The 11,121-nt window shown below is 44.4% G+C and overlaps 1 protein-coding gene across 3 annotated transcripts in view; it reads left to right on the forward strand.

Moving 5' to 3' along the window:
* sgip1a (SH3GL interacting endocytic adaptor 1a) overlaps positions 1-11,121 on the forward strand; it is a 71,613-nt gene that overhangs the window by 56,605 nt on the left and 3,887 nt on the right. For all 3 annotated transcript variants that reach the window (XM_040035077.1, XM_040035078.1, XM_040035079.1), the window contains 11 exons: positions 514-588; positions 808-1,605; positions 2,528-2,649; positions 2,936-3,089; positions 6,421-6,480; positions 7,430-7,541; positions 8,288-8,443; positions 9,576-9,711; positions 9,840-10,042; positions 10,292-10,356; positions 10,915-11,079. In XM_040035077.1, the coding sequence (XP_039891011.1) occupies positions 514-588; positions 808-1,605; positions 2,528-2,649; positions 2,936-3,089; positions 6,421-6,480; positions 7,430-7,541; positions 8,288-8,443; positions 9,576-9,711; positions 9,840-10,042; positions 10,292-10,356; positions 10,915-11,079 (2,046 nt within the window). The remainder of the gene's footprint in view (positions 1-513; positions 589-807; positions 1,606-2,527; positions 2,650-2,935; positions 3,090-6,420; positions 6,481-7,429; positions 7,542-8,287; positions 8,444-9,575; positions 9,712-9,839; positions 10,043-10,291; positions 10,357-10,914; positions 11,080-11,121) is intronic.

Raw genomic sequence — 11,121 nt, forward strand, 5'->3', positions numbered from 1 at the left:
CATTACGCCGCACTTCCCCGTCCCTGTGAAATTAACACACAGATGGATCAGCTCAGCTCATCATCCTGAGAAATCTGCAAACTGACCTGATCAAACAGCTGTGTGCCAATAATGCTGCCCCCCCCCCGTTCTAAACAGCCATCGTTTCATTTCATCAGTCATTTCACGAGCACGTGATTCAGCGTCGGTTGTAACACGAGAGACGTTCAATAAGTTTCCGTCATTGGGCACCAACCCTTGCCTGCATGCATTTGGGCTGATGGGGGCTGAATGTTCTGTGTTGCATGGTGGGTAATTTGGGACGATCCCCCCTCGTGTTGTATCTGGAATACAATGGTGCCTGTCGTTGATAGATCCAAACGTTCATCTTGTGTTGGCTTATTTTCTTCATTCATTTTTTCCCTTTGTTGTCGTTTGCGCCTTGAGTCAGACTGTATGCAGCCCATCACCAGGTGCAGTGATGTGAAACGGGTAATTATTGCATTCATTGTTAAACTTGTGGTATACTTGCAGCTCCACCTCCACTTCCACCCAAGAATGTCCCAGCTTCTCCACCAAATACTAGCCCTCCGCCTGCAGATGATGCTGGTAAGAATCTGCTCATGTGTTTCTGCCTCCCGTTAAATCGCCTCAAACTGAAACAAGCTTTTAAATTTGACCTCAGTCGTCTGTTTATCTTGATGTTCCGGTGCTAACTTTGTCAGTCTGTTTGTCTCCCTGTGATCTTTTATCTCCTTGCTGAGCACATCTGCAAACACCCCCCCCCCCTTTCTTTTTTAAATTGCTCCTCCCTTATCTCTGTTTCAGAAGTGTCTGCAGGAGCAGGCAGCTCAGCCAGGAAGCCTTCAATAGCCGACTTGGACAACATTTTTGGACCGGAGCAGGCTGCCCCTGCCTGCGAGGATACGGGTGACTCGTGGGTCTGCTTCAGCGAAGAAGCTCCTGACCAGCCGCCTCCACCAAAGGACCCTGCACCTCCCCTCCCCTCCTCCCCACCTCCTCCAGAAGAACCAGCACCTCCATTACCAGCCTCCTCTCCTCCACCTGTGCTTCATGCCCCACCCTTACCTACATCACCACCTCCTTCGGAAGACTTTGCACCACCTCTGCCTACTTCACCTCCCCCAGAAGATGATTTTGTTCCCCCTCTACCAACTTCCCCACCTCCCTCAGAGGAACAAGTCGTACCTTCAGTCCGTTCGGGTCCTCCCACTCCCAAAGACCAAAACCCTCCCACGCTCGCCACCTCTCCGTCTCCTGCAACAAAGGAGCTTTCATCTCCTCCTGTTTCCTCCCCTCCTCCTCTTAGTTCACCTCCAAGTGTCCCACCTGCACCCACCCCCAAAATAAGCACTCCAGCACTGACGCCTCCTTCCGAGGAGCCTGCGGCTCGCTCCGTCCCGCCGCCTCTTGTCCTCTGTCAAGAAGAGAAGCCCAACAATACAAGCACCACCCATCCCAAAGAGGATGGAGGTGAAACTGTCACTTCGCCCAAAGATGCAATCCAAGGCAGTAGAACTACACCTCCGCCACCACCTCCTCCAACGTACCGCGCAGTGGTTTCATCACCAGGTCCCACATCTGGGGCCGGCGGCACGAATAGCGGTGAGCGCTTCAAGATCCTCACTTAAATATATTTGTTGGGTTAAAACTTAATTTAGAGGATGGTTTACAAGAAATATTCTCACTACAATGAAAAGAAAAAACCCACACGTCACCTGATCACTTAACTGCTAATTTTAATGGTGTCATTGCAAACAGACAGTGACAGTGTTGTGAGCTGAGGCATCATGTCAGCAGTGCACCCTGCTCAGATTTTCTTTCAGCTGATTGCACCACTTTTGTTGGAACTTGCATCACAGGAACAGTTATCCTGCATGTTCTTCCTGGAAAAGAGGTCATGTTTTGGCCCAGATTTATGTACAATAGCATTTTGCCTCAGAGCGTATTATGTTACCAGGGCCTTTTTCTTTCACGTTTTATTAAAAACTTGACTTGCTTAGAATTTCTGTGCTTTTTGTTGCATTTTTAGTGCCTTTTTTTTCTTTGTTTGTTTTTTAGCTTTTTGCTTTTTGACCCGTCCTTGAGCTGCCCAATATGTGGGAAACGTGGACAAAGACAGCAGTGTGGGCGGTTTTGTTTTGTTAGGTTAAATGTACTGAGCCAGTGTCCAAAAGAAGTGGATGTAACTATGTGGCGAAAAAGGAGCTCTTCGAACGAGGAATAAAACTGATCAAATTTCCTCTCGAGTTTTCAAAATAAAATGTTTGAACATCTGAGCGGAATCATTTTTCCAGTTTCGTCAATGGTGAAAGAGACCCGAGAGAAAGCACGTAGAGGGATGTGTGCTCTTAGTGCTCTATGGAGGATATGAGGTGTGTAGTAGATCACGACAGCGATCCTGTGAAGTGAAAAATGAAACAACACTTCTTACTGAGTGCTGATGGTACTCTGTCCTTTTGTTTAGTCGTTTTCCAAACTGAATAATTAAATTAATCCCTTTTGTGTTTTCTGCGCGCCTCTTCAGGTTCCTCTTCACCCGTACGACCTGCCACACCGTCGTCAGTCAACCCCACCCCACCTCCCCCTCCACCTCGTCCCCCTTCACGACCCAAACTTCCTCCAGGGAAACCTAGTGTAGGCGATGCGGTAAGACCTTTTTTTGTTGTTGTTTTCGTTTTCGTTTTCATTTTGTCACTCTTATATCTTTCAGTTCTTTGGTTCTGATTCGGGGATTTAGGCATTATTTACATGGCCTTTGAGTCTAGGAAGAACTGGCAAAAGAATAATCATTAAGTCGACTATCTTAATCAGGGTTTAACTTGATAATCCCAAAGAGTTTATAGCGGCTGTGTACATAGTATTTAAAATGCCGCATGCTAAACCGCTTCTTGTTTCCTTCCCGTCTCTCGTCTCGTCTCCTTTCTCTGTTCAGAATCGCCCATTCAGCCCACCGATTCACTCGGCCAGCCCTCCTCCCATTGCTCCGTTGGCGAGGGCTGAGAGCACCTCCTCCATCTCCTCCACCAACTCGATGAGTGCCGCCACCACTCCTACCGTGGGCAAGGAGCTCTCTGTGTCTGTAACAGGTGTGTGGACCATCCGCTCAACACTGCAGCACGTCTCCTGATGGATGTGGAGGTCACAGAGGCTAGCAGGGGCATCTTCTGTCATTATATTAAAAGTTTTACATGCATTTTACGAACTTTGCATGTAGCGTTTGTGCGCATGAGTCATGCACCTGTGCATTTACTCATTTTATTTGTTTTGGTTCTTTTTTTTCTGGAAATGGCAGCAGTTTCACCTTTGATGTTGTTTTACAGCATCTAATTATCACAGAGCGAAACCTTCTACAAACATGCCAATGATCGTTTTGTTTACATTTCTGTTTATTGATAAAGAATTAATTACACCTAAAGATAAGAGTCCTGAACTTCTCTCACACACACACACACACACATACATATATATATATATATATATATATATATATATATATCTCAACATATATATTAGTATCTGATTCACGTTAACACGCAAACACAGGGAAATTCATTTTCATGCTCACACATGCAGGGTGTGAGTAGGAGGTGAGAATATGAAAATTTTAAAGTGCAAACCATCCTTTAATGAATTAGTGACACAACAACAATTTCTACTCCTTGATAACTGTAGAGTCGGTTTTAAAGGAGCCTGCAGTGCAGCTTTTAGTGGATAATGGCAAATCTCAGTAGACTGTAACATAGCTGAGTCATAATACTAAAAAAAATAATAAATACACATTCTGGAGGCAGCAGTTATGTAAAAGCAGAATCTAGTCCCCGATTGGAGGGTGCTTTCTTCCTCTTTTAAACAAATTGCAGGGACCGACTGAATAAATGACATTTTTACTGAGGTCTCTGTTACAGCCGCTTAATTTAATCTGTATTCTCTGTGCATGAAAACAGTCTCGGAAACTGCTTATTATGAAATATGCTAAATTGCTCCTTTAAAGTTTCACCACTTTTTTTAAATTTTGTATTTTCATCAGCATATTTATTATAATTGAATATATTTGTTTTTCTCCCATTTGAATTTAATGTGCATCACAGTTCTGATCATTTTTCGTTGTCTTTCATGGTTTGATTTCTTTTTGCTTGTTTTTTTTTGCTGTTTGTCTCTTTGGCTCGTCAGAGGATGATGTATATGTAGACAAACTTCCCACCTTTGAGAGACACTTTGATTCGTTTGCAGGTAGGGTAAAGCACCCCCCCCCCTCCTCCTCCACATGGGGACGGGGGGCGGGTTAGGTAAGGGTTTGGTGAGTGCTTGTTTTGAGAGTTTTTGGATTTGGATGCTCTTTACCCGGAGCGCAGTGCACAAAGAAGGGTAAAGGCCATCAGTGAGTGTTTTGTGCCTTTTTTAGATGGAGGTCAACAGGTTTTGTAGCCTCATGTCAGGCTTTAGAAGCACAGTGCATACCAAATCATTTTTCTTACTCCTCCTTTTTTCACTCATCTGCTTTATGATTCGTGCACAGATGTAAGGACGCACCAGACATTATTTCTTTTCCTTTTGAATATGGCATCATTTTTCAGTGAAACCACCAATCTTCTACATTGTTTTACTCCTCATACCTTCCCACGCATTTCTCAGCCATCGAATGCATATAACAGTCTCTTTTTATCTGCATATCTTTGTCATTTCTTCCTTGTCTTTCTCGCTCATTCTCTTGGATGTCACAGTGAAATCTGCCAGGAAACAAATGAAAGCTGTGGTGACACAAAAAGCTGAATCTACTGCATAGTACTCCAAAAAAAAGTGCCCCCCCCCGGCCCATCTGCCCGCTTCTAAGACTTTTCTCTCTGTTTTATGACTGTGCACCAGTGACTGTCTCGCCATGTTCCCATGGCAACCTCCTGTCTCGTCTCTCGGCGACACACATTGTGCGTGCAGTGCGGTTGCTCCCAGATACCTTTGCTCTCAGTTCGCAGCACAAGAGTGTGTTTGAGTGTTTGTGTGCTGTTAGCATGTCTGAGGAGCTCTTTATCTTGTCGGACCTCGAGATCCACATTGTCTGTCTTTTCCCTCTCACGCGCACTCAAACTCACCAGCTCACTTGTACCGTCAGATCAGCGCTTCTGCTTAGAGTCATTTGAAGCCTGGCGTGAGATTTAGGCTGAATTAGACAGGCAGCAGCTGCTTGGCATTCATGCCATCCTCAGTCTACAACAGGAGTGCACGACACGGCCTCGAGTTCAACCAATCTCTCAACCAGGCTGTAAAGCATCGGTCTGCTCCCACGCTTGACCTCTGCCGCTCACCTTTCACACCTGTCGCCCACGCTCTCTTCAACATAGAGCCCGACATATTACCGGACCCCCGCCTTCCCCATCTGAACACCCGCCCTTTTGTTCTTTCTCTGAAGCAGTCTGCCGCTCTCATCGTTCCATCACCCGACACTCTTAGTCCTCCCAGACCTTTGGTCACAGGAGCCCACGGCCATAGCATGGAGAGGAACAGGCCTCCCCTGTTTTTGTGGAGCATTTGCAAAGTTTACAGTGTCAGCGTGACAAAAAAGTACACAGTTTTTCATCCGTCAGACCTGTTGGAGTCACATTAGAGCTGGAGTGCAGATCATTAGAAAAATACTACTGCTCCAGTTTAACGTTTCTTATTCCTTTAAATGCATTTGGGGGGAAACAGGATCCACCAGTGTTCAGGTTCATTACCATGTTGTTATTATATTATTAAAAAAAGTCAGAAAATGAGCTGAAATATGGTTTAATTTGGTTTAAGCTGTTTATCTAGTTTTTTCTGTTGTATGATGGTAACTAATTGGGACTTTCTGAGTCGTCCTCTTTTTTTCCCTGGTGTCTGTGAGGGCGGTTCAGGTGTCTTTGTAAAAGCATCTGCACCTGAAACGTGGGGTGCAGCGAACCACAGTCTCGCCGCCTCCCTGCTATCGTCTGATCTCAGTCTCATGGCTTCCCTCTGCACACCATCCTCATGCATACCAGCCAGCGTCAGTGTGTTTCATAACTGAAGGCCTGTTGTGAGACCTGATCACAGTTTTAACACTCGGGTATCTGTTGATGAAAGTTAGGGTCACTGAATTGGAACGTCAGCTTGTTTCTAATGCTTTGCTTTGGAGAAAACGTTGGCTCCCCCAACACAAACAAAAAAAGACCACTGTGCATCACCCATCTTGTCACATGCTCCTCGACCCTTTGTCCTCTTTCGCCCCCAGCCTCCACCTCCACGTTTCACCTCACTGTGACGTGTAATAGACCTGCCATGTGAGACTCACGCTACTGTCCTTCTCTCCTTGCCCCTCTCACCCCTCTTCACCCACTTCCCCGCCTTTCATCCCTGTACCTCCTCCCTCCTCCTCGTCCTCCTTTCCCAACCCTCCCTCCCTCTACCCTCGAACCCTCACAGAGAATGACCAGCCATCCCTTGTATGGTTTGACAGAGGGAAGTTTTATTTAACCTTCGAAGGTAAGTTTTCTCTGCAACAGGGTAGCGCGCACACACGTTATTACGAGGCTCATTCGTGCAAGCTTTGGCCTTCTTCTCTCCTCCCCCTTTCCTCCTTCCCCTCTTGGCTCCTCCATCATCATCATCCCTTCATTACCCTAACCCTGGCCATGCTATCGCCCTGACTGAGCCCCCTCACCTAGAGCCAGATATGCGGTGCAATATCTCTCTCTAACTTCTTCTTCTGATGATGATGTTCATTTTCATCATGTCTGCACTGATTCATTCCCTAAAGACTCATCAGTCTTTGTCCACTTTACTAATCACTTTTCTCTGTACTGTCATCATTTTACCTGTTGGGTGTTTGATCGTGGGCTCTCTGATGATCTTTGATCTTGTCCAAAAAATACAAAAATTGTCAGCATGTCTGGAGTACGCATGCACATCTGCCTTTCTCTATGTCTGCCTCTGTCTCTTTTTAAAAACATCCAGCTGTGCTTATTCAGTTAAAAACAGACATGTATAATCCTCTGTGTAGAAATGCATTAATCTGAGGGAGACATTGGAAGCAGTTCACAGTCAAAGAGCAGAGAGAAATGGGTATCATCCGTACATATAATGTGCTGTTTTCGTGCCTCTTTACTAACACCAGTATTTGTTTCATTTCATTTCATCACTCTTAATTTGTTCATGTTTCGTTCCTTATTTTCTCCACACACAGTTTGACACAGAGAGCGTAGTTTAAGATTTGGATCATCTATTTTTCATGTAGTGATTTCTGCTGAAGTGTTTGTATTCAGGGCTGAAGTTTGGATATATTAATATCAAGTTTAGGCTTAAGAATTAGAAAATGGTTATAATTTGAATGTAATTCTGTCTCTGACAGTAACCTCAACAAATCAAACAGCAACAGTGGAGCACAGCATTTATTTTACTTACAAATGTGTACGTGTGGGTTGGTTACTCGTAGGCTGCTCTCGAGGGCCCAGTCCTCTCACCATGGGAGCTCAGGACACGCTTCCTGTGGCGGCTGCGTTCACGGAAACAGTCAACACCTTCTTTAAAGGAGCCGATCCCAACAAGTAGGTCTCCTTTACCTGTCACAGTAGAAAACCCTGACTAGGCTATTTCAATATTTATTTATTTTTTGTGTGGATGATGAGTAAAAAAAGTTTGACTACGTTTTACCACAATATTTAAGGGATAATGGTCGACGGGGTTTATTAAGTTTGTCCCAGTTTACCATCTAAAGCGGCTGTAATGTTTGTTTGATGCTTTTGTATTTGTCAGAAATGACAGTTTTGATTTATGAAGCATCTGATGAGCTCTGGACACACACATGTGTTTACAGCATTATGTGTTTGTAGTTAATATGGTCAAACATCCACAATCCTGTCACACAGTGTTTATAGTGAATATGTGAGGAAGTATGCAGGTCCACTAACAAACACTTGGTTGAACTATAGACACATAAGAACAGTGTTGGTGGATTTTGTTACAATGAATCCAGTTTTGTATGTTTTGTACTTGAATTTCCTCCTGCAGAGTCATGTAAACAGGTACAGTTTGCTTTTGTTGCTCTGAGTTGTGGATTAGGATGAACTGATGTGTTATTGATTTTGCTTCTGATCGGGGCTTTACTGCTGTAATAGTGTGTGAGCTGTGATGGGCAGAGCTTTTAATGTAGTGATTCAGTCAATAGCAGAAACGCATTAAGACTGTGTGTTTAGTTTTATTATCAAAAGGAAATGAAGTCATGTGTGATTTGTGCATTTGTGTGTCTCTCTGCAGTCTTTCATGCAGTGTTACTCTCTCTTCTCTTTCTCAGGTGTGTTGTGAAGATCATAGGTGAGATGGTTTTGTCGTTTCCGGCGGGAATCACGCGGCACTTTGCCAATAACCCGTCCCCCGCCGTGCTAACCTTCAGCATAACCAACTACAGTCGACTGGAGCATGTGCTGCCTAACCCCCAGCTCCTCTGCTGGTAATGACACCACCGTAAACTCAACATTTCAGTTAAAAAAATAAAAATAAAAACTCAGCTTTTCCTGGACGATGTGAAAAGATCGAGCCAACCTTTCTGGGAATACATAACTAAATCTAAATACATTATTGTCTAACTTTAGCGTCACCCAGTAATACCTAACATGTTATATGTGGTCCCGTGTAACCAAACGTGATTAAAACCAAATCAATGTACCTGTTGCAAATTATGCATCATTTTAATTTCACTTACAGAGCATGTGCGATACTGATTTTTAATAAGCATGCCACACTTGACATTCAATTTTAATGACTTTTGTTATGCAAGTCACCTTATTATCTATGGTGACACAGCAAGTTTGATGTCACGCAGACTGTAAAACATCAGGAGAGCAACATGTGACCAACAACAAGGAGTAAAGAGGTTTTGGGGAGGTCGAGGTGATGGCGTGAATGTTTCCATGTTTGCAGCGCTGACATGTGCTAGTGAACTGACTCATCAAACATCTACAACCCCCTGTGCTTTATTCGGGGTCTTTTGACCACTTCAGATGAGTAAATTTTGTGAGCTTGTTTCCAAAATGAGCGCTGAGTAAGTGTGGAGTCATCATGAGGTCGTCTGAGTGTGCAGGCAGATAACCGTGTTGCACTTGTTGTGAAACGCCTGATAAACCGCCTGATGTGATCTTTAAAATTAAAATTAAATTATGCAAAATATCACACATCGTTATAGCATGAAGTCACGTGACCTCACAGTAGAATAAACATTGTTTTTAATTATGATTCATTTGTTTATTACAGCTGTCAAATGTTGATGTTTTCCAGCCTCCTGCGTGTTTCTTGTTTTTAGAAAAGCAACTTAAAAATAGTTTTTACTTTATTCTCAGCACCTGTAAAGTCTGTGTGATCTAACGACCACCAACCACATCTGGATCATCGTTGGGTCACACTGACTCTGAGGAAAAGTCACATTTTCCTCCCAAAAAACTTGTTTTTTCTGGTTGAACAGTCGTTTCGTACCAGCGCACCGCTGAAGTCTAATGGCTGTGTTTAGTCACTTCAATAGAAAATCACCGCAGTCCTGTGAAACGTCTGAATTCTGATCGGGCTCTTTACTGTGATTCCTCCACCAGCGACACCACCACGCAAGCCAAGGCTGACAGCAAGGACTTCTGGGTGAATATGCCAAACCTGATATCGCATTTAAAGAAGGTGGCAGAGCAGAAACCACAAGCGACGTACTACAACGTGGACATGCTCAAGTATCAGGTAACCTTGGATTTGGGATTTTGAGAGTAGCTTAAATCCCAAACACTGAACTCCTTCAGTCGAAGCATGTTCAGCTGTTTAGGGTGTTTCAGTGTGAACAGGCTTTTATCAAACCACGTGTTTGCCAGGTGTCAACACAGGGCCTCCAGTCGACTCCTCTGAACCTGGCAGTGAGCTGGAGGTGTGAGCCCACCAGCACTGACTTGAGGATAGACTACAAATACAACGGGGAGGCCATGTCGACGCCGATGGCCCTCAACAACGTTCAGTTCCTCGTCCCCGTTGATGGAGGCGTTTCAAAGCTACAGGCTGTCCTACCTCCTGCTGCATGGTACGGTCTTTCTAGACTTGTTGTTACACAGTATTAAGCTACACGGCTGAACAGATTAAGGGGGTAAAGGAGGCAGTTTGATGCATTTATTGCTCCAAATGTTATTTAGACAAGAGATAAAATCCTGTGCCGTATCTGGGAGTGCCGTGCATTTATTTGCTGTCAGGTTTTGAGGTTAACCTTCAATGACCTGTTCACCTGTTTATGTTGTATCCTTTAATGGTTTTCTCTTATTCCTAATCCTGGTAGGAATGCAGACCAGCAACGAATCCTGTGGAAGATCCCCGATATCTCCCACAAATCTGAAAATGGAGGTATTTCTTTTGAATGATGATTTAACCTGTTTCTTTAAATAACAAATGTTGGGAGGACACGTGGTGCATGTGTGTGGCTGGTGTACAAATGCTGAAAATGGAACAACCGCAGATGAGGACGACAAGATGGAGAGGAAGTCTGGTGCATCATGCCCACAGTAAACACTGCCCCCTGTTGGACAGCAGTGGTACAGTTACTTCACCAAAGCTGATGTTTACAATGAGCTTTTATTTTTTAATAGGATAAAGTAAACGAGTGCCCACGGTAGCAGCTGTGGAGTATTTACAGTTTCTTCTGACCAAGTTTGGTTTGATTTGTGCTCCAGATCGCAACCTGCCATCATTAGACCCACACTGTCATTTACATGGCAAGGACACCCATCGGTGACCTGACCTCCAGGATGAAGACACGAAACTAGATTATGAATTCTCTTTAAGATGAGATCTGCAGTTGTAGAGATGTTGCCCATTTTTCATGTTGTTACATATTTGCTTTTGTGGTTTCTAAATATTAAACATTTTGGGGCTTGGTCTCATCCTCTCACTCTCCTCCCTCAGGTGTGGGCTCGTTGTTAGCACGCTTTCAGCTAACAGAAGGTCCCAGTAAACCGGCTCCACTGGCGGTGCAGTTTACCAGCGAAGGCAGCACCCTGTCAGGCTGTGACATCGAGCTGGCTGGGCCAGGGTACCGCTTCTCGCTCATCAAGAAGAGGTTTGCTGCAGGTCAGTCAGATGGGGTTTTCAAAATAAAATATTCATTACTGC

Source organism: Simochromis diagramma, unplaced genomic scaffold (genome assembly GCF_900408965.1).
Source record: "Simochromis diagramma unplaced genomic scaffold, fSimDia1.1 OVJJ01000816.1, whole genome shotgun sequence".
Taxonomy (NCBI): Eukaryota; Metazoa; Chordata; class Actinopteri; order Cichliformes; family Cichlidae; genus Simochromis; species Simochromis diagramma.